The 24184-nt window shown below is 39.5% G+C and overlaps 1 protein-coding gene across 6 annotated transcripts in view; it reads left to right on the top strand.

Annotated features, from left to right (window-relative positions):
• ABCB11 (ATP binding cassette subfamily B member 11) overlaps window positions 1-24184 on the top strand; it is a 118670-nt gene that overhangs the window by 53422 nt on the left and 41064 nt on the right. For 5 of the 6 annotated variants that reach the window (XM_030325966.1, XM_030325965.2, XM_032594434.1 and 2 more), the window contains 9 exons: window positions 1491-1578; window positions 3202-3335; window positions 4961-5132; window positions 7946-8070; window positions 9933-10107; window positions 16420-16533; window positions 19817-19927; window positions 21941-22066; window positions 23810-24013. In XM_030325966.1, the coding sequence (XP_030181826.1) occupies window positions 1491-1578; window positions 3202-3335; window positions 4961-5132; window positions 7946-8070; window positions 9933-10107; window positions 16420-16533; window positions 19817-19927; window positions 21941-22066; window positions 23810-24013 (1249 nt within the window). The remainder of the gene's footprint in view (window positions 1-1490; window positions 1579-3201; window positions 3336-4960; window positions 5133-7945; window positions 8071-9932; window positions 10108-16419; window positions 16534-19816; window positions 19928-21940; window positions 22067-23809; window positions 24014-24184) is intronic. The other variant, XM_032594433.1, reaches the window with a different exon arrangement.

Here is a 24184-nt window from a genome sequence, read left to right as displayed (position 1 = left end):
TATCAGTGGGGTTGACCAAAGCAATTATATCCCTTCCTCATAAGTATTTTAAAAGTCAAAGCAAAATGAAGAAACACTGCGGTGTTGGGTCTGCTATGTGTAAGGTATTGTACAAGGGTTCAGGCAGTGTGAGCAAGCAGCTTAAACCAAGCTCTTTCCCTCAAGTAGCTTGCAATCTAGCAAAACAAACAAATATTTTCAATAAAGATGCTGAATAGTAGTGCAAGATGGCAATTAAAATCTGTCACAGAATCATAGTTTGTTCTGAATTAAAGAAATTGTACTTCAACACTTGGTCCAAGTTCAGTAGAGGGAGAGAACAATTCAAGCTTGGGTCATAAGAGGAAGGCCTGATGGGAAGCAGAAAGCATGTAGGATGAGAGCATCTCTGCTGAAGACACTGCTTTCCAATTCTAAAGAAATGGACTCAAGGGGCACCTGGGTGGCTCAGTCAGTTAAGCGTCTGACTCTTGATTTCAGCTCAGGTCATGATCTCACAGTGGTGGGATTGAGCCTTGTGCCAGCTCTGCGCTGAGTATGGAGTCTGCTTGGGGATTCTCTCTCTCTCTCTCTCTCTCTCTCTCTCTCTCTCTCTCTCTCTCTCCATCTGCTCTTACCCTGCTCATGTTCTCTCTCTTCTCACTCTCTCTCTCTCTCTCTCTCTCAAAATAAATAAATAAACATTAAAAAAAGAAGAAATGGACTTGATATCATTTAGAGCATCCTCAAGGGTCAGAACTGTTATCAACCTATGTTAATTTTCTAATTATAAAATTCTTTATTTTCTGAAAGCAATTTCAGAATAATTTTTGCTTCCCCTCACTGCCCCTGTGAATCCCAAACCCTGTGCCACAGCATGATAGTTGTGCTGGAAAAATGCTTTAGGGCTTTCTAGCTATTCTCTACAAGTTCTTTGGGTTCATCTTAGACATCGTGCCAGAGAGTGAAACTTCATGCGCTGTAGTCAGCAGAAGGCCTGGGCTAATAAGTGTTTTTCTCTTTCTTTGGGATGATGAAACACACACATTTTTCACAATGTCACTTTGAGATGGAAGAGCTGAAAAGCTGGCTTAGATTCCTAGAGGAGGTACAGTAAGCTTCCTGGTTTATAGCCCACACCTCTCACCAGTGTCTTTTCGGACACCTGTCTGGCTTTATAAAACCTTTCTCTGGTGATTTGCTCCATCACTGCACAATGAGCATGAGTGGAGGGACTCTATGGACAGAGCCCTGGGCTGCCATCTACTGCCCCTGGCTTCCAGCAGTTGCCAATGAGTTAGTTCTGCCTATAAAGATGAAGGGGGTAGGCATCTTTGCTGGGATTGGTACCATGAGGTCTATGTAGAGATTTGGTTAGATAGAATCATAATTCTACATAGATAAGAGGGCTTACCCATATTTTATATTTTAAATTCCTCTGTACCCACAAATGTTATCTTGGTTAACCTGAGGCGACTTCTGAATCTTAATATTCTCCCCTTCTTTTGAAGGTTGCTGGACATTGAAAGTGAAATGATCAAATTTGCCAGTTACTATGCTGGAATTGCTTTGTCAGTACTCATCACAGGATATATTCAAGTGAGTAGCGCCTTCATTTTATTTATAGATCAACCTCTGGGTTCAAATACATTACAATGAAATGCAAAGTACGCTCTTAAACTTTAAAAGTTTTTAAAAATGTTTTTATTTATTTTTGAGAGAGAGAGAGAGAGGAGAGAGAGAGACAGCATGTGAGCAGGGGAGGGGCAGAGAGAGAGGGAGACACAGAATCCGAAGCAGGCTCCAGGCTCTGAGCTGTCAGCACAGAGCCGGACACAGGGCTCGAACTCATGAACGGTGAGATCATGACCTTAGCAGAAGGCTGACGCTCAACCCACTGAGCCACCCAGGTGCCCCTCTTTAACTTTTAAGTTGTTCAGATACCCTAAGGACTACAGTTTTACTTGGAGATGGGGGTGGGTGAGAGAATGGGGAAGGATTCTTGCTCTCAGATGGGGAGAAAAACATAAGCAGTTGCCTAGAGAGATGGTGAATGAATAGACATTGAATTTCAATGCCCTGTCCTTCCCTGTCCCCTAGACCTTATCTTTTCTTCTAAACTCAAAAAAAAAAAAAAAAAGGCAATTGTGGATGTGTTTGTAATGAGAATATGAACACCCTGGAGAAAGGCAGGCATGAGGAGTTGGAGGAAAGCAAACTTGACTTTCTTTTTCTCTTTCTTTGTCAAAATCTCACCAATCTGTATTCCAACTCAAATTCTGTAAACTGAATCTAGAGTGTATTCTAGATTTAAGCCATGGGAGGGCTTGGAGTTACTTAACCCTTATTTTTTTTTTAAGTTTATTTATTTTGAGAGAGTGAGAGAGAGAGTGTGTGGGAGGGGCAGAGACAGAGGGAGAGAGAGAATCCCAAGCAGGCTCCACACTGTCAGCACAGAGCCTGGATGTGGGGCTCGAACTCACAGACAATGAGTTCGGCTCATTACGTGAGCCGAAATCATCAAGAGTCAGACCTTAACTGACTGAGCCACCCAGGTGCCCCATGCTTAACCCTTATTAAAGAAGAAAAATATTTCATCTTTTGCCTTCTTCTGTAGAAAGAAAATAATTATTCCCCTCAATCTCCATTCATTCAAGAATTCCAGGAAGTTCATGTTCACTGTAAAAAGAAATGAATCAGTTTCTCTCATTCTGGCACTGGGCATTTTGATGACAACCCGACTACATCTGGTTGGGGAAAACTATCAGTAGATTCCCTGCTTATGTCATAACTTTTGTCTTACTTTCTCTGAAAATCATTGTCCAATAGCCTGGAAACTATACAAACATGCTTGTTGGTAGGCCTCTCGGGAAAAATACACTCAGAAACGGCATGCAAAAATTGGAGCAAGAATTTCTTTTCGGCACTGTGAGCTTTCCTTTACTCGCGCAGTCAGTGGAACTCAGTAAGGTTAGCTCTACACGTGGCAAAGCCAAATTCACACCCGAACCTTCGGCTTCCCTTTCCGCAGCTGTTCTGCTCATCCCGCTTGAAGCAGCAGGTGCCCTCGGCTCACACCGCAGCTCCCATGACGCGGCATTCCGCGAATCGCTTTCCTCTTTCTCTCAGCACTCATACTGAAAGCGTTTTCTTCTGGAAAGAGAAGGAATCCACGGATATTTTTAACACTGCAATGCCAAACATTCCTTGCTTCATTTTCAGATATGCTTTTGGGTGATTGCTGCAGCTCATCAGATACAGAATATGAGAAAATTTTCCTTTAGGAAAATAATGCGAATGGAAATGGGATGGTTTGACTGCAATTCCGTGGGAGAGCTGAACACAAGACTTTCCGAGTAAGTGGTCGGTAGGAGTTCCTAATGTATGTGTGAGTTTTGGATAATAGAACCCTTGTTTCTAAGTTAAATAATTGGAGACACGTTTTCAGTTATTTTGGATACATTTTGTCTCTTAAGTCGGCCTTTTACAGGTAGCATGTTTTTTCCATAGGTAACATTTTATCAAATATGATCATTAACAGTTGATAGCCAGGATACTAAATTTTGTTTGTAGGCCCTTAAGAGTTAAAAGAGCTAGGGCTATTTGGCCTCCAAAAGAGAGACTGAGGGATGTCACAATCTATGGATCAATAAGGAAAAATGATACAATTAGAACGAATTATCTTGCTCTGTTGAGGTTATTTCTGCACATAAAAACAAAGACAAAGAAAAATCCAAAATAGCTCGAGAAAGATTCAAACTAAAAAACTGAATTTAAATCCAGTGTACACCTAAATACCAGTTGGGGCCATTAATAGCTCCCCTCCAGTCATTCTGAATGAGCCCTGAGTAATTAGAACCAATTGAACCCTATTGAATTGAACGTTGAGGTCTCATGAGAGACACTTAGTGTACAGTATAGTGAAGATAAGAGACTAAATGTTGAAACCCTTAGATTCGAGCACTCGTTCTGCCCCTTACTTACTATGACCTTGAACAGACACTTACCCTTGCTATCATACAACTGTCAAACCTCTGGGTAATAGCTAAGGTCCTTTGTTGCTATTAAATCCTAAATCCTCCTGGCTCCATCTAAACAAGAGATTATGGGAATATTCCCAGGAATATGAATGTAACATAATTATGTTCAACCAGTATTCTGGAGGATTTACTCTATGCAAACCATAAAGATAAACCACAGAATTCCTGATCTCAGGGAACTTACAGCCTAGTAGGAGAGATAAAAGGTGCAAACAAGTAAATAATCAGTGCTGGCACATACTGATAGCTTACAACACACGGACACTATTCTACATACTTTACTTATATTAACTAATCCTCATCTGCAGATGGACATAATGACAGAACCTGAGGCATAGGAAGGTTAAGTAAGGCAAGTTAGCCCAGGAGAAGCTTGTGTTCAAATTCAGAGCTGGCCTGAGTCTGTGCTCTTCACCACTATTCTATATTGCCTATAAGCAGAATGCAATAATTACATATATGTACACACACATACACAGGTTAATTACATTGCTATGCAAACACAGGGAGGAAGATATTACTTCTTCCTCGGGGATTATATAAGTTTTTATGAACTAGGCGGTGTGTGGGTTTTTCCTTGAGGCTGAAAGGATTTAGCAGGTATGAAGAAGGAAAGAAGAGCTTGTTAGGACAGACCAAGGATATGAGCCCTAAGAAAGAAAGAGACAAATAAGGTGGTTCCTAAAAGTCTTTGTCAACACTGAATGGACACCAGTTGGGAAAGCTGGGTTGAGAACAAACTTGCTTGGCTGTGAGGGAGAAAGAGACTTGACGAACTCACAAGCTGTATCAAGTGTTTCAAAACGTGCAAGGCTGTTGTTTCCCATGGGCAACGGGGTACAGATACAAGAGTACTTAGAAAGGAAAGACTGGGATTTCTCAGCAAGACATTTGAATTGACCAAGTTCAGTTTTAGTGATCAAATCCCCTCTTGTTTCTAGTGATATTAATAAAGTCAATGATGCCATTGCTGACCAAGTGGCCATTTTCATTCAGCGCATGACCACAAGCATCAGTGGGTTCCTGTTGGGATTTTACCAGGGTTGGAAACTGACCTTGGTTATTCTCTCTGTCAGCCCTCTTATTGGGATTGGAGCAGGCATCATTGGTCTGGTAAGAATGTCTTCTCACTTCTCTCCAAGACTTTTGTGCTGAGAAACAGCCAGAAATGTGAAACTTGTTTCCTTTTTCCTGTGTATGTTTAGTCAATATTATCACTGTTTCAGTTTACTTTGTTTGATTATTCCTCACTATCCAATAACATTCCACAGATCAGGGATTGATGATGTTTTAATAACATAAATATTATTGTATTAATAACAATAACAACTACATTTTCTGAGCATTTACTATTTTGCCAGGCACTATTAGGAACTTCATATATATTGTCTCTAATCTTTACAACAATCTTATAAAGTCTTAATGCCATTTTAGACATAAGAAATGCAGTCTCAGAGAGGTAAAGGGACTTGTCTGGGACTACACAGCTAGCAAGTGATCAAATACAAGGGAGTCTGACTCCAAAACCCCCACCCATTCTCTGATATGCCTATTGCTTCCTATGGTCTCTAAAGCTCTGACGTTTTCCTCAAAAAGGCCCAACATACTCAGCTCAGTAACAAACACCTAATGCAGATTTCTACCTTCACAACTGTGTTCTCCATGCTGTGTGATCAGTTTCAGACAGAGGTTACCTGACCCATTCTGAGCAATGTCCCCATCAGTTTCCATTCCCCAGGTATGTAGGCTAAGAAAAAAACGTAGGAGTAGGAATTTTGAGTCATCCCTATTAAAAAACACTCCCAAGGATTAAGAAATTATGTTCTGCTTTTAGAGCAGACACATTCTATAGCAGCTCATGGGATCAGGCACACTAATAATTTACTGTAAATGAGAATAGAATTCAGGTGAAAAGCCACACGCACATCATTGAGCAACAGGAAACCAATCTCCATGAGAATATTTTCTAGCAAAATATTCTCTACAGTCCACCGACTATATTACTCAAACATTTCCCAGGTAGTACAGAGTGACAATAGCAAAGAGCTCACTCCCCTCAACTGTCCATCATCTGGTTCTACCACCTGGCTCAAGAAAGATATTTTTAGCCTGTCAAAGTGTTAGCTTCCTCACTTTTAAGATAAGGCTAATCCTTCCCAAAGTAATTGGGATGATTCAAGGCATATTCCATGTTATGCACTTAGCATGGCATCTGGCACAGAATTAATTGCTACAGAGTTATAAGCTTTTATTTTTTTCCAATCCACCTTACCACACAAGCTTCACCACAGTCCTTCCTACCAAGCCTCCCTTCCTCAGAGGATCTTCCAGGATTCTGCAAACATTTAATTCAGTTCCCCCCACCCCCAATACATTGAATCTCTTTCTTCAAACCTGTAATTAATTAACGTCCATACTCAGATGGATCATATGTCTCATTTAACATGTTAGAGATGTAGCCCGGTTCGCTTGATTTTAACACGCTTAGAGCATAGTTTCTCTTGCTATCTCAGTGCCCGTATTTCAACTTCTTGTCAGTGTGTCACTGATTTGTAATGCTGTAACTCTGCACTGGTTTCTTCTTGAATTCAAGTCTGTGCATGTTTGTGTAAAATGATGCAAGCAATTTCACTAGGCCTAATTCAAGAGCAGGACCCCCCCCCCCCAACTCCCACCCCCCCACACAGACACAAAAGAGCAGGAGGTGGCAATATATCAATATTACACATTACTGTGGGTTTTTTATGCCTGTGTCTGACTTTTATATTTAACCAAGAGAAACATGAGTGATCGTTAAATATTTTCCCATATACATCTTTTAAACTCTTGTATCAATTTTACTGAAGTATCCTGAGATTATTTCATGAGCCATTACAATAAAACTATGAACATTCACAACTACTTGATTTCCTCAATAAATAATTTAGAAATAAGTTAAAAGAAGGTTGTGGTAAAAACTGCAGCGTCATCGGTAACGTCCGTAAAATTCAGATTTTAATGTTGATGAAAATAGACCTACTTTCCCTATTGTTGCCTTTTCAATTCACAACTTATGAAGTGTGCACTTGTAACATAAATATGTTATAACAAAATTATACACTTACTTATTTTGTACCCAAAACCTCCATTTAAGATTTTGTTTGTGAAGGTTTTTGCTGCTAAGAGTTTGGAAAAACTTGGAAGATAAACTCCTTTAGTCTGGGTAGTATAAATTTTTTAGATTTCTGAGTCGATCTTTTACAATATTTGCTTTTATTCATTTTGGTATCTTCATCTGTGACAGGGATTTCTTTGGTGATTAATTCTAATTAGAACTCAATCTAAGTCCAATTTTAGAAAAAGTAATTTGTTAAACATTAAAGGCAATGTCTTTTTAGTTCCTTCTGTAAAGAGCAAAGCTAGTTGAGCCCCTATAGTTGAGTCAAATGGTGTAATATTAATCTGGAGCTTTCTCCTGTGGAATTACCTCTGTGGCATCACGCCTTTGCATACTCGGGACCTCTCCCCCGTTCTACTGACTAACACGGCACCTGCACGGACCACCAGTCTCTGTCTCTGGTGTTTGTCCACAAACTGTGCAATGGTCTGTGGCCAATAGTAATGAAATGGGACACAGTTTCACTTAAAACCTTCATCAGCATAATGAGTGAAACACTGTGGTCTCACTGAATGCCCTCTTTGGGACTTATTCTGAGAGGTTTTTGAGGCTGACTTCTAATGGAATCATTTTAATAAGCTGGCAACCAAACACTCATGGATGGGGTTTAACAGAGATCAAACTTGGATGCAATTCTTCCCTTGGTGAACATGGTTACAGCGAGAATCTAGTTTTGTATTGGTAACACCCACCACATGTTTACTGAGTGACAGGTTGACTTACCTAATTACCTGGTCTTCACGTCTTGTTTTCTTCTTTTGGATTTTAGAGTTTGTCCAGGTTTACTGACTATGAATTGAAGGCCTATGCCAAAGCAGGGTCAGTGGCTGATGAAGTCATTTCATCTATGCGAACAGTGGCTGCTTTTGGTGGTGAGAAAAAAGAGGTTGAAAGGTTGGTTCGTTGAAATGTCTGCCACTTTCCAGAATTCTGTTGATTGGCATACCACCCTGAAATCTTCCCCATTTTGCACAAAGTGGCAGATTTTTACCTAGGTCTATTTACCCTGAGGGAGCTTCTGTTTGAGAGGCAGCTGGGAGCAATTAGATGGGGCATTAGCATTACAAGGACCCCCAAGCCTTTACCTGTGTGTTTTTGAAAATGTTATAGTGGGAGATGTTTAGAAAGCTATTTTAGGTTAGATATTTATTTCAACTGTGGTGGTGGATACATACACACGCTAAACCTCTGTAACACTGTTTAGATCACGGAGTGATCTGAAATGCAGTTCCAGAGGCACCTGGGTTGCTCAGTCAGCTGAGCATCAGACTTCGACTCAGGTCATGATCTCATGGTTGGATCCTGAGTTTGAGCCCCACATCAGGCTCTGTGCTAACAGCTCAGAGCCTGGAGCCTGCTTCAAATTCTGTGTCTCCCTCTCTCTCTACCCCTTCCCCGCTAGTGCTCTGTCTGTCTCTCTCTCTCAAAAATAAATAAACATTAAATTTTTTTTTAGGTGTAAGCATTATTATAAAAAAAGAGACAGAGAAGGAGGAAGAGAGAGAATGAGTGTGAGAGGGGCAGAGAGAGAGGGAGACAGAGGAGCCAAAGCAGGCTCTGTGCTGACAGCAGAGAGCCTGATGCGGGGCTCAAACTTGAGAACGTTGAGATCGTGACCTGAGCTGAAGTCGGATGCTCAACTGACTGAGCCACCCAGGTGCCCATCTGGAAGATTAGTTCTTAATAAAAATAAAAACCTAAATGAGTAAAACAGCACAGTTGTCAAGAATGTTGTTTATTCTTCCATTTATCTAGTACTTAAGTGCATTCCATATGCCAGGTACTGATTTTATAAAATAGCCTCCAGTTTAAACTCTTTTTAATGAGTAGATCTAGAATGATGATGTCATTCTCAGTTGCTACCAAAGAGAAAAGAGAATTTACAATCTCTACTTAGCCTCTTTTCTTTTCTTTTCTTATTTTTTGTTTTTGTTTTGTGTCTTTTGGTTTATAGAGTGAAGTTACCTTGTTTCTCATAACAAATTTCAGTAGCATACTTCCTCCACCATAAAAGATATTCATCATTGTTGATAAAAGTAGCAATGTAAATGTTTTGAAAATGGTAACATAGAATAGACCTTCATTTTTGTCCCATGAAATGGGAAATTTTCTCCGTGAATTTATTTTTTGGGGATAAAAGAAGGCAGTTACAGAGTGTCTGAGCTTGAAGACCATGCCAGTTATTAATGGCCAGAGTATAGAATCACTGGAGCTTAGTGCTTGAATTGGATACATAGTTATCCCCGTCCTGTGGCTGTGAACCCCATGGGTCATGTTACGACATAGCATTCTTGGTCACAGGTCAGATAGGTGTATGGAGATGAGTTGGTGCAAACACAGGTCTCAAACCTAGGGGGAAACAATTACATCATTTGCTGATAGAAAGCATGCCACATGACTTAATAACACAGTTCAAGCACAAATAGTACTAGATCCCTTATGTCCAAACATTTGTGTTGAAAATTCTTTTCTCTTGGGGTAAAGTTCTCACTGTCCTCACACTGTTCTCATCCCAGAGGTAATCAACCAACCATGAGGCTTTGTTAGGCATCATTCCTTCAACATGTTTCACTGCCGGGTTGAAAGAAACAAAATAACTATGTGGACGCGATCGTCATTTTCTTCCCATGAAGGCGCTCTGTGTCTGGGGTGATTTTATTATGATCATTGAGTATAAGCACTGCACTGTGCCTATTTTGAATATTTTGACTTGAGTTGCTGCTGCTGGCATAGACTCAAATGCTTTCTCTTCACAGATATGAGAAAAATCTTGTGTTTGCCCAGCGTTGGGGAATTAGAAAAGGGATAGTGATGGGATTCTTTACTGGATTCATGTGGTGTCTCATCTTCTTCTGCTATGCACTGGCCTTCTGGTATGGCTCCAAACTTGTCCTCGATGATGAAGAATATACGGCAGGAACCCTCATCCAGGTACTTAGATCTGAGCAGCCTAGACATAGCATCTCCTGCTGGCATCTCGGAAAAGCCCATAGTTAAGGTGTTTTGTTTATTCCTTTAGTATCTGAGGGGGGGAAAGCATCAATGATTTGGTGGAGTCCATCTGCAGAAACAAGCAAAACCTACACATTTTATAGTAAAGGAATGCTGAGCATTTGACTTGATGAAACCAGAGATTTAATGATTCCCAATTAACTAAGGATTTTATAGCTGTAAAACAATGACTTTTCTGACTGAGTCCAAAAGATAATATGCCATGAAAATGGGAAGTCGTTGATCTCTCAGCTGAAAGTTAACAGCTCATGTAGTTAAGTTTCATAATAGTACAAGATATGTGCTAATGGACGTATTTGTGAAACATAATGAGTTACTAAAATACCAAGCCAGTAATACCCTCAACTGAACAGGCAATGCCACCATTTTTATTGTTCGCTTGTGCTATAGTCGTGCTCTCACGAATGCCATGGCTACTTTAATTTCCAGTATTTTTTTCAGTTGTTCTTTCAAGAATTATTGAGTATAAAAAAAAAAGTCTTATTGAGCATCTATGATATGCCAGACCCATACAAAGTGCAGAGGATTCAATAGTGAACAAAAGAAATGTGATCTTTTCCTGATGTAACTTATCATTTCGTGGGGAAGAAAAGCAATACTTAAAAATCACATCAGTGCCTAATGGCAGAAGAAAACGCGTGCTACAAAAGACAAGCGACATGCATGGTGAATACCAGGATAACCAGGTGTGGCTAGGGTGAGATAAAGCTCATTAACCCAAGGGCTTTCTTCCTTAGCTTACAGCGCCTCTCATTACCGCTGGACTCTTGCCATTGTTCTGATTCTCAGACGGAAGGCATTTCCACACTCATCAATCTTTTATTTTCTTGTAAGGCTTGCCGACCTTTTCCTTCAGAGGGCTTGAATGAAAGTGAACATTTGGGTTTATTTACAATTTGTTACCACCCCTTCCTGCCCTCACACAAATGAAATGCACGTTTCATTTGGCCTATTAATTGTTTAATTAAGTATATTAATTTTAAAAGCATGGACATAGGAAGCAGTTTCACCTAAGATTCTTAAATAAAATATTTTGGCCCTAGATTATAGGTGAGACAGATGCCAATTAAATAATAAAAAATGTAGGGGTCCCTGGGTGGCTCAGTGAGTTAAGCCTCCGACTTTGGCTCAGGTCATGATCTTGCGGTTCATGGATTTGAGCCCCACGTTGGGCTCTGTGCTGACAGCTCAGAGCCTAGAGCATGCTTCGCATTCTTTCTCCCTCTCTCTGCCCCTCCCTGCTCATGCTCTGTCTGTCTCTCTCTCAAAAATAAATAAACATTTTTTAAAAATAATGAAAAATGCCAAAATCTTACATAGACATTTGCTAGCTGATAGCCTGTAATTTGAGGTCTACTGCTTTAGTAGAAATACGTTTCTAGGGAAAGTAGAACAGAATTTTATTTACAAATCGAAATGATTATCAGAGACCAAACCATAATCAATCTAAGCTACTGATTTTATTTCATAAGAGCATAACACACTAAGAATAACTTTTCAAAATTCAGTTCTTTGCAAGATGAACAACTGGCATCACTTGAATTTTGTTTAAAAAATTAAATGTGATTATACATGTTAGTGTTTTGTAAACCTTAAAAGAACAGTATAGATGGAAAATATTGCTATCATTATAATTTAGCCACTTTCTTAACAACTTTAATACAGCTTTACACATTTGGAAACTTTTTTTTTAATGTCTATTCATCTATTTTTGAAAGAAAACGTGAGTGAGGAGGGGCAGAGGGAGAGGGAGACAGAGGATCCAACATAGGCTCTGCATTGACAGCAGTGAGCCTGATGCAGGGCTCGAACCCACGAACTGTGAGATCATGACCTGAGCCGAAGTCTGACGCTCAACAAACTGAGCCATCTAAGTGCCCCCAGCTTTGCACATTTGAAAAGACAGTGAAACACTCTGGAAAACAGTGTGGAGGTTCCTCAAAAAATTAAAAATAGACCTACCCTATGACCCAGCAATAGCACTGCTAGGAATTTACCCCAGGGATACAGGAGTACTGATGCACAGGGGCACTTGTACCCCCATGTTTATAGCAGCACTCTCAACAATAGCCAAATTGTGGAAAGAGCCTAAATGTCCATCAACTGATGAATGGATAAAGAAATTATGGTTTATATACACAATGGAGTACTACGTGGCAATGAGAAAGAATGAAATATGGCCTTTTTGTAGCAACGTGGATGGAACTGGAGTGTGTGATGCTAAGTGAAATAAGCCATACAGAGAAAGACAGATACCATATGTTTTCACTCTTATGTGGATCCTGAGAAACTTAACAGAAACCCGTGGCGGGGGGGGGGGGGGGGGGGGGGGGGAGGGGAAGGAAAAAAAAAAAAAGAGGTTAGAGTGGGAGGGAGCCAAAGCATAAGAGACTCTTAAAAACTGAGAACAAACTGAGGGTTGATGGGGGGTGGGACGGAGGGGAGGGTGGGTGATGGGTATTGAGGAGGGCACCTTTTGGGATGAGCACTGGGTGTCGTATGGAAACCAATTTGACAATAAATTTCATATATTGGAAAAAAAAGAAAAAGAAAAACCAGTGAAAGTATTGCGGGTATGAAACCCTACTATAAAGTCCCTGGTCTTTATTGATCTAATGACTCTTAAGAACTTTCAACATTTATGAGTCCCAGCTGCTTATATCTGCTCATTCTGCAGAAAAACATGCATTGAGAAAAGACCTCTTTCTTTTCATACCATGCCTGCACAGAGAGGACAGAGGTGTGCCCAAATAAAATTTCAGAGGGAAAAATGAATTGGTAAATTGAAAATTAAATAGTACACAATTCCAATTGGAAACACTGAATTTAAAATCCCCTTGGTTACTTCTGTGGCAGGAATCCAATTTTATGGTTCTGCTAAAAAATAGACTGAGGTATATTCAAAATTTTAGGAGATTATTTAAGCAGAAATAATTCTAATCAAGCAGCACCAAACCAGAAGTGATGAGAAACCATTCTCCACCCATAGGAGCAGGGGACTTTTATAGTGAAAAGACAGAAGCAAAGCAAAAAAAAAAAAAAAAAAATTTGATTGGCGATACCTTAAGCAGTTGCCTTGCCCGGGGAAGCTTAATTGACTATTTGTGATTAGTTGTCCTCAGGTTTTTGATTTCTTGACCTTAAGGCGTTTGAGCTGAAGTTTTGGTTTGCTTATGCAGGTTGCTAAGGTATTAAATCTGCCTCAGCCTAATGGCCTCCTTGTTTAACTCTTTTGACACTCCTCAGCTTCAAGTGTTCACTCTATACTTTCTGTAAATAATTTAACTGAGTACTTACTATATGCAGATGTGGAATGCTATGTGTTTCCAACATTTTAATCATCAATGATTAACCTTACCTCATACTCTGAATGTCTTCTTGCAAACCTCTGCTTACACCTTTAGAAATTTCCCTTTGGGAAAATGGAGAAATCCATGAACAGTATAATCACTAATTGTTCTTTCTCTCTCTCTCCCTTCTTCCCTCCCTCCATCTCTCTCTTTCTTTCACTCATGTGCGCAGGCACATTTTTCACCATACTTCTGAGTAGCAAACTCTGAAGCCTCAGTATACGTGAGCTGAGGTGAGTGTTAGTAATCCACTAAACTAATTAACAATTCGGTTAATCTAATATGTTTTTCATGCACAAAGTCATTATTGGCTGCATGGTAATTGGGCATACATGGTAAGTGGCTCACATAAATGACTGTGATTAGTACCACTTGTACCCAGACAAAAAACAAACTCTGTGATCTATTGAGAGAGGAGATGAAAGCGAATTGCAGAGTGCAGAAGGCTGCTTTTTCACGCTTCCCACGTTTCAGGACTCAATAGTAAAAAATAACAGCAGCAGTAGAGGGTAACAGTATTCAGAGTGTATAAGGTGTCAAGCACTAAATGACATATTTCATATAAATACAATATGTAATGTCAAAGCTTCATTCTGTATTGATGTCATTAAAGATGAGATGGGGCCATGAGGTTTCAAAATATGTGCTGAGGAGCATGGAGTGGGATATAAACTCAGGTGACTATGTCTCTAGGGCCTGACTCATTAGCCAGTGTTTTCTTCTGGATCTATCTTCCAAGGAGCCACAGATCCCCTTTTCCCCAGCACAGCACACCCACAGATTATTCCCCAGTGGTCTCCTTTGCTTCTTCTGACACTGTCACCCCCTGGTTAGAGTGCAGTGTTTGGGGTGGGAAATGATCATCTGTTGGAATGGGTGCTGGCTATTGTGATAATATCAGTACATGTCTCTGTTCTGTCTCACTCACTCTTTCCCTATGAACTCTGAGAGAGACATCTGCAAAACCAGGCTGAGCAAGGTTTGACTGCAAACCTCAGGTTAGGCCCCTAGTGATTCAATCTAGGAACTAGACAGGGGTCGGCAAACTATAGCCCACCAGTCTAATCCAGCCTGATGCCTGTTTTTGTAAATAAAGTTTTATTGGAACACAGCCATAATTATTTGTTCTCTATTGTCTATGGCTGCTTTCGTACTACATAGCAGAGTTGTGTAATTGCTTCGGAGCTCATATGGCCTGAAAAGGCTAAAATATCTACTAGGTGTCCTTTATAGAAACTGTTTGCTGAGCCCTGATCTAGGACATGTGGAAAGCATCTTTTGTTTAGGTGGGAAGGCCTCTGATAAAGGTGGTCTTAACCCAATTTACAGAAGTACTTCTCCCTCTATTCACTTTATCATTTCTTAAGTGTGCAATCTTGCTTCTTTTAACATCATCACTATGATTTATGTGGCTAACACTGGATTTATCACCCTTAAACTAATTATTTCATTTCATGTTCATAACAGTCCCATGAGATATATACTGTTAATATCCCTGTGTTACCAATAAAGAAATTGCGGCTTGAAATATGAAGTAATCTGCCCATGGGAGGAGCTGCCTTCTGTAATTAAGGAAGAGGAACAAGAAAGATGAGGAGAGAATGTCTGTCTCATGCATGGAGTGGGGAATTCAGGAAGAAGGCAAGGGGGGACTGGTGCACATCATCATATGCGGAATGGAGATTACTTGAGAGGAAGGGAGGCGGCTGGGAGGCTCTGAGGAGTCTCCTGGTCCAGACACAAGACCAAAGGAAGGCAGGGAAACCATCACAGACTAGGATCATTTGACTGCCTGAAGAAGACTACATTCAAACATTCAGGCAGCAGCCAGTTTTCAGTTCAGGAAATAACTCCTGTCCCCAACGGATGGTGGCCAATGAAATATCCTCCATGAAAGTTACATGACTAGTCCCATTTGGCCAAAAGGAGTCTTGTGCTCCTCCTAGAGGCACATGATAAATTACCTCATTGCCTCTTCCTTTATAAACAGCACTGATAAAAACATAGTGCTATTTGGTAGGAACATCTGGTCATGATAAATTTGCCTTCCCCTAACTTAATGAAATGACTGGGTTGGTGAGTTTAAGGACAGCTTCCTCAGCATCGCAAGGAACCTGGCCATACCAACCGCATGCCACCAGCAGGAGGTGGGCCTGTTTGCTAGACAGGATGTCAGGCAAGAGCTTGGGTTCAAATACTGCTCTACCACTTAATACGTGTTTTCATGTAGAGTAAGTTAGGCAACCTCCATACACCTTGGTTTTCTCTTCTGTTGTAAAAATTAAATGAAGTAAAGCAGGTAAATCACTTAGAAATATACATTAGGAAAACTTCTCCTCCTCCTCCTCCTCCTAGTAGTAGTAATAGTTATCCTAATAATAGTCTACTAGTAGCAATAATATAGCATTAGTAGCAAATCTATAATGTACGTACCAATCTCTATGACAATCAAGCTAATCATACTGTCTTTATTGCTTCAGTGACCCTTATCAGGGGTCTCTTATCCAGAGACCATATCAGGCTGGTCATGTGACAAACTGAATTATCATGTCACTATTCTAACTCACTTTGTGTCTATACGCTGCCTTGCTTAGATCTCTTCCTCATTTCAAAATATATTCTTCTTTGTAGAATAGTGTTCTACACATAGATGTTCAGTTAAAAATAATGTAATCTTTTAAATCATAACAATAGAAAAATTGGAGATACTTTGTAGAACAGAAATTATTCCAGGTGTCTCTAAAGAAATAGTTATCTTTCAAACTCCCAAGGAAGAACATTTCTGAGAAACCTCTGAGTTCACACAGATAGCCCGAATGATAGCGCTATTTACAAATTGACAAAAACATACAAAAACTATGTTTATCTCTTTTTATTTCAGATTTTCCTCAGTATCATAGTAGGAGCTTTAAATCTTGGCAATGCATCTTCTTGTTTGGAAGCCTTTGCAACTGGGCGTGCAGCGGCCACCAGCATTTTTCAGACAATAGACCGGGTATGTAAGAGCCAAAGTAAAGGCCATGAGCAGGTTGGGGTGGGGAGAGAAATGAATTTCTGAGGAATTTACCCTCAATGTTAAAAAAAATAGGAGGATGGGGCGTCTGGGTGGCTCAGTCAGTTAAGCGTCTGACTGCAGCTCAGGTCATGATCTCACGGCTCGTGAGTTTGGGCCCCGCATTGGGCTCTGTGCTGACAGCTCAAAGCCTGGAGCCTGTTTCAGATTCTGTGTCTCCCTCTCTATCTCTGCCCCTCCCCTGCTGACGCTCTGTCTCTGCCTCAAAAATAAACAAATATTAAAAAAATAAATTAAAAAAAATATGAGGACTATCACAATGCCCCTAATTCAGCAATACTTAATAAGTGCTATCACGGCTCCACACTGAGTTGGGACTGCAAGAATGAAATAGAACAAATAAGGCCCTTTGCACTCCTATCATACTAGGAAACGGGTAATAAAGAAGGAAGCACATTTATGGATCTGGAAGGTACTATGTTGGGGCACCTGGGTGGCTCAGTTGGTGGAGCATCTGACTTAGGCTCAGGTCATGAACTCACAGTTAATGAGCTCGGGCCCTGCATCAGGCTCTGTGCTGACAGCTCAGAGCCTGGAGCCTGCTTTGGATTCTGTGACTCCCTCTCTCTCTGCCCCTCCCCCTCTCATGCTCTGTCTCTCTGTCTCTCTGTCTCTCAAAAAGAAATAAAAACATTAGAAAAAAATAGAGGGTATTACATTTAGTGAAAGAAGTCAGACAGGAAAAGACAAATACTATACAGTGTCACTTACATGTAGAATGCAAAAAAACAAAGCAAATGAACAAACAAACAAAAAACAGAAATGACTCATAAATACAGAGAACAAACTGGTGGCTGTGAGAGGAAGGGGCTAGCAGGATGGGCAAAATAGGTGAAAGGAATAAACTTCTAGTTATAAAATAAGCAAGTCACAGGGATGAAAAGTACAGCCAATAATGTTGGAATAACTTTGTGTGATGACAGAAAGTAACTACACTATCTTGGTGAGCATTTGGTAATGTATATAATCGTCGAATCACTATATTGTACACCTAAAACCAACCTAACTTCAGTAAAAAATAAAAATTAAAAAAAGAAGTAAGCACATTCAAAGATAAGATAATATTAGTGCAATAAAGGAAATAAAATAGGTCAGCATGGTAGCGGTTGGAGTGGAGAGGAGACTTTAAGTGATGGTAACCTCATCTCTGAGGAGATAATATTTGCACTGAGAACTCAAGGACAGTCAGCCGTGTGAAGGGAGGTTCAGGGGGAAACGGTGCTTGGGAAATGAGAGCAGGGCGGCTATTCCTGGAAGAGAGCCCTCTGGATGGAAAAAGGGCTTGGTGAACACAAGGACCTAAAACAAGGTCAGTGTGTGTGAGTTGAGTGAGCAAGGGACAGAGGCTGGAGAGAGAGGAAGGGGCCAGATCATGCAAGACTTTAAGGCCAAGTTCGTAAGTTTGGATTATCTTCTAAAGGTGACAGACCTTAGACTGTCTGGTAGTCTGGCTAGGATTTTCCTGGTTAATCTACTAAAGCACCTTGGAGGTCCAGCTAGAAAGTCAAAATCCAAGAATAGAGGGGAGAAGAAGGCAACATGTCTACCCCTCTGGAAGCCCTGGAAATCCAGAGGTTCTTCTTTGGTCCCCTAAATCTTAAGTATTTATGAAGCATATAACCTACCTGGGGAAACTGTTGATCACTTTATCTGTTTTGTATTTGGGGGTTTCATATATTGGAGTATAGATTGTTGGAAACTACACAGACATGTTGAGCTATCCAAATTCTACCTCGTTCTTAGGGTTGTTATATGCTCAAATAAGATAATGAGTCTAAAAGGACTTTGAAACTATTACAAAAAATTATTTAAAAGTTACTTTATTATCTTTACTAGAGACCCACAAAGAAGAAAATAGATTACGCTATTGCCCCAAAATGAGATATGATGATGAGTTTCTCTCACAAGTGTAGAAGCAGGAAGAAGCTGACGTGGAGTGTTCTGGTAGCAAGACATGGCCCTCACTCCTGTCTGATTAACTAGAAGGGTTAAATTCTAGATTAGGCTCACTACTAACAACAATGAGGTGAAATTCAGCATAGCAATTGAAAGTTGGTAGTATTTGAGGATACCACTTGAGGACATTCAGTTAGGTTTTTTTTAAATGTTTATTTTTTTTTTTTTTAATTTTTTTTTCAACGTTTATTTATTTTTGGGACAGAGAGAGACAGAGCATGAACGGGGGAGGGGCAGAGAGAGAGGGAGACACAGAATCGGAAACAGGCTCCAGGCTCTGAGCCATCAGCCCAGAGCCTGACGCGGGGCTCGAACTCACGGACCGCGAGATCGTGACCTGGCTGAAGTCGGACGCTTAACCGACTGCGCCACCCAGGCGCCCCTAAATGTTTATTTTTGAGAGAGAGAGAGAAAGCTGGGGAGGTGCAGAGAGAGAGGGAGACAGAGGCTCTGAAGCAGGTTCTGCGCTGTCTGTGAGATGTCTGCGCTGAGATGAAGTCGCAGGCTTAACCAACTGAGCCACCCAGGTTCCTGAGGACATTCAAGTAGTTTTAATCATCATCTACCACAGATACACAAATGTAGAGAACTATTGGACCCTGGCTTGGATGACTGTTTGTGTGGCCTTAGGAAAGATACTTAACCTCCTCAGGCAAACAATTGAGCATATCCTATGTCTAATTAGGTTATAGTGACAATTACATAAGTGAGAAAAGCACATATTAAAATACCTTGTAAATTGTCTTCCATGGTATCTCAAAATATAATAATATATAATATTAATATACTATATACTAATATAATAATATATTAGCTATAGATTAATACTATATATTATATTGTTATATAATAATATAATATGTCATAGTAATATGTCAACAAATAGTAATAATAATTTAATTAATTAAATTTAATTAATGTGATGTTATATATCAATTATATATTATTGACATATTTTATATAGATTATAATTAATTATATATTAATTCTTTGTGTATATTTGGTCATGTATTAATATATGTAATATAATATATTAATACTATTAATGTATAGTAATATAATATCTCATATTAATATCTCAGTAAATGTTCATATTATTACTGTTATTAATAAATGCTTAATGTGGAAACAAATTTTGCTGCAAGTTTTACCTGGTTGTTGTTCTGTTTTATGAGTAAATTCAAACCAAGATGGATCATAAATGCATATAATGTGTGTTGTTGCATATTTCTCTTATATTCCACTCCAGAAACCCATCATTGACTGCATGTCAGAGGATGGTTACAAGTTGGATCGAATTAAGGGTGAAATTGAATTCCATAATGTGACCTTCCATTATCCTTCCAGACCAGAGGTGAAGGTAAGTGTTCATCTTTTCCCCAGGAACAATGCCATTTTCCTTCTTTGATGATTCATGTCCAGAGCCACAAATTCCTTGTTTTTCTGAAGCATGACAGTGTCCAGGAAGAAGGAACAGAAGCATGTTTCTCTAGAAGTGTCGCTTGGCATCCTGTCATTTCTCAGACAACAAACCACATTCCTTTGTAGTAACGATAATGTGCAAATCCCTCTGGTGAGGACACGCTCTGGCAGCACATTCAGGTTAGGTCAGGTTAAGTATGATTCTCTGTTGAAGTATGATTACTGTCATGAAAAGCATAAGCTAAATAAACTACAAGTCTATCAGAACAGCCAAAAAGTACAGATGCAGAGGGTGAAACACGGAGTGGGTAAGGGAAGGAGTGGCAAAGAAAAGCTGCTGCCTTGTGGTTTCTTCCTTCCTATCTCTAAGTTCACAAGGGTCACTAGATCAGTCTTTGGAGGAAAGGTAAGCTTGTGACCTTAGGCTCATGTATCTTGTGCTGGGTGATTGCCCAGGGCACATGATGAAGAAATTTACAGTTTTCCTACACCTACTGAGCAAGTATCTTTAAAGGCAACTTATTCTACAGGTAAATGAGGATCTACTCTCCATGAATGAGTTGGCTTTGAAATGAGACTTATTTCTAATTTTTACAGAATACCTCTAGCCACACTTTCTTAATATTTCTGTTATGGGAAGTAAATCCCATGCTACTTAATTCTGACACTATGTACCTAAAATGTAGGCAAACACGTACACACACACACACACACACGTATGTATATATATACACATACATACATATGTGTATGTGTGTATATATATACACAGAACATAGGTACCCCTATGTTCTGATTACATTGCTGAAGTGTATTTAGATTACTGTTACATATCATATATGTATGGAAACATTAAATGTCACAACATATGTCAAAATGTCAACATATGTCAACATATGTGTGAAAGATCAACCACAAGGTAGTACTCACTCAGTAAAGATTTTTTAATGGATGTCTAAAAACTTGCTTCGTAGTATCTGTTCAGAACCAGCTAATAAGAGCCGTTTCATAAATACCAGTAGAATTAAAACACAATAATTTCATTTCTCTTTTATCCTCTATTCCCAACACCAATAGTTTGTTTTAACAAAATCTTACTTAGACCCGCAAATAGTCTTTATACCACAAGTATGTATTTAGCCCTGCTGGGTGCCACGCTGTACTGGGCTATAATGAGAAAAAGCACACTTGATGCCTGCCACCCTGGTGGGAATGACAGTCCAATCAGTCCAGTAAGTGAAAGTGATTTGCAAGCCTGACTCTCTAGTGGGATGAAAGGCATGTGAGATTTTGTCACACAGAGGACCCCAAACTGCCTTTCCATAATAAGTACAAAAATCACCACTGGACTGGTGAAAATACCCAACAGATGCTTATGAATTAGCTTCTTGTTCTTCCCTTTCTGGACCTACCAGCATTCAGTCTCTACCTTTAACGGTGCTTTAAACTTAACAAACATGCCACAAACATCTCTTAGGGAAAGTTATTCAGATCATACGTTCACACACAATAAAAGTGCATAACAGCTTAACATTTGCAAATTAGTTTATTGTTAATCCATGCTCAGTAAATTAGTATTATATTTCTAACTTAATGGCTTTTTTTCCTTAACTAATTGGGACGGTCTCCTTGAGGCGTCCTAGTATCAGGAGTCTTTTAACTTGGACTTTGGAACATACTTTTAAAAGTTGTCCTGGTTTGTTTACTGCAACAGTGTTACCACACATCATTTTATTTCTTCACCGCCACTATGAGTTTATTAATGAGTAATGTGCTAAATGCTAAAACTTCATCCTAGGCACTGTTTATTAATTTTCTGGTTATTGGTCGGTATTGATAGATACTGCTTTCAGGGCATGAGTAAACACATATACAGTATTCTCACAAAGCATCCTAACTTATGAGTCTAACTGCTGACAATCTGAATGTTGTTCTTCTCTTTTCTCTACAGATTTTGAATAACCTCAGCATGGTCATTAAATCAGGGGAAATGACAGCTGTGGTAGGATCCAGTGGAGCTGGGAAAAGCACAGCAATACAGCTCATTCAGCGTTTCTATGACCCCAGTGAAGGCATGGTGTGTGTCTTCCAGAAACCTCCTCAATATGTGGGGATGGGAAGTGCAAATGGAGATACGCTGGTCAAACATAAAGACCTAGCACACATGGAGACCATCTTGACACACGCAGAGTTGACTTAATGATTTTTGACCAGACTGACTGGACTAATTCCCTGCACGGTGGCTGTACTCAATGAACAACCCGCTTGTGCACTAAGGGATGTAACTAAATGCGCAGATACATTCAAAATGGTATTTCTGCCTCTTCGGTGAACTAACATTTCCATTTATTTCTTTGGATTGCAACAAAATCGTATTGTCTTTTAAAGTTTTCCAAACACTAGGTATAGGAAAGGTTGCATGGCTAGAATGAACAGATTGATTACTGCTTCGAGAAACTGAGTTTAAAATATATATATATATATATAATCTCACAAACTACTTGGTCTCTTTTTCCTCATGTTTATTTGTCTATAAAAATAATTATTTATTTTCAAAATGACCTCCAAGGTATGTATGCTCATTTTATAAATAAGGAAGCAGAGTCAGAGAGATTGAGACTTGCCCCCAGTTTGAACCCAGGTCTATTAGCTGCCAGAGGCTCTGTTCTTTCTACACTCTCAAAATCATTCTTGTCAACATTTCCTTGATGCCTTGCAGTAGACTCATTTGACTGTATGTTAAGTGGCTTCAATACAAGGCATTCTCTATAATGGATGCACTGCCACACTGACATGACACACGTAATGAAAATTCTCTTTGGTACAGACATTCCATCCTCTGGATATTCGTTGCTACATACCAGCATAACTACACTCTGAATTTATAAAAATCATGGTTTCTTGATGTAAGGTCTTTGCTTCTTTGCTAATAGTAATTTGTAATTGTTTATCCCACCTATAGTTTCAATTACTTTTAAATGGCAAAGTGCTATTTTTTTTTTAAATATAATTTATTGTCAAGTTGACTAACATACAGTGTGTACAATGTGCTCTTAGCTTTGGGAGTAGATTCCCATGATTCATCACTTACACACAATACCCAGTGCTCGTCACAACAAGTGCCCTACTCAATGCTCATCCCCCCCCCCCCACACACACACCCTACCAACCCATCAACCTGTTTGTTCTCTGTATTTAAGAGTCTTTTATGGGTTGCTTCCGTCTCTGTTTGAAACTATTTTTTTCTCCTTCCCTTCCCCCATGGTCTTCTGTTAAGTTTCTCACGTTCCACATAGTAGTGAAAACATATGAAATCTGTCTTTCTCTGACTTGTTTCATTTAATGTAATACCCTCCAGTTACATCTACTTTGTTACAAATGGCAAGATTTCATGAATCCGGCCAGAAAGTTACTGTAATGCATATACACAAGATAGGGAACATTTCTTATTTTCTTTGTAGCTTTTGAAGTCCATTTTTATAGGTCATAAGTCAAAAGATAATAAAAATATACAACATATGGTGAATAGCTGATTGATTCCATTGAAGAATTAACATTTTTTCCATTCCTGGGCCAATTGTGGTCAATTAAATGACCTTTACATCATTTGTGTTTCTACAATGAATTGTCCTACAGCTATACTCGATTTCAACTATAAATCGTCACTCTTATATAAACAACCTCATTGTAGGAGGAATTATTTTTGTTATAATCTTGCAGGTCTCTACTTTTTCTCCCCGTACATCAAGTACAACATAGCATTTTGGTTCAGAGCCCCGAAGGATTCTAAGAGATGTGACATTGTGCTCATGTTTTCTAGGTGACTTTGGATGGCCATGACATCCGCTCTCTTAACATTCAGTGGCTTAGAGCTCAGATTGGGATAGTGGAGCAAGAGCCCGTTCTGTTCTCCACCACCATTGCAGAGAATATTCGCTACGGCAGAGAAGATGCAACGATGGAAGATATAGTTCTAGCTGCCAAGGCAGCCAATGCCTACAACTTCATCATGGACCTGCCACAGGTACCCCTAGTCTCTCATTCCACGGGGGAACCCAGAAGCTGTGAAAGAGAAAAGAAAAAGTTACACAATATTATACATTTCTTTTCATTTAAATCCCAAATCATTAAATTCTTTTTTTTTTTAAATTTTTTTTAACGTTTATTTATTTTTGAGACAGAGAGAGACAGAGCA

This window comes from Lynx canadensis, chromosome C1 (genome assembly GCF_007474595.2).
Source record: "Lynx canadensis isolate LIC74 chromosome C1, mLynCan4.pri.v2, whole genome shotgun sequence".
In the NCBI taxonomy this organism is placed as follows: Eukaryota; Metazoa; Chordata; class Mammalia; order Carnivora; family Felidae; genus Lynx; species Lynx canadensis.
The sequence above is the reverse complement of the archived record's forward strand: the minus strand, read 5'-3'. Positions and strand labels throughout refer to the sequence as shown.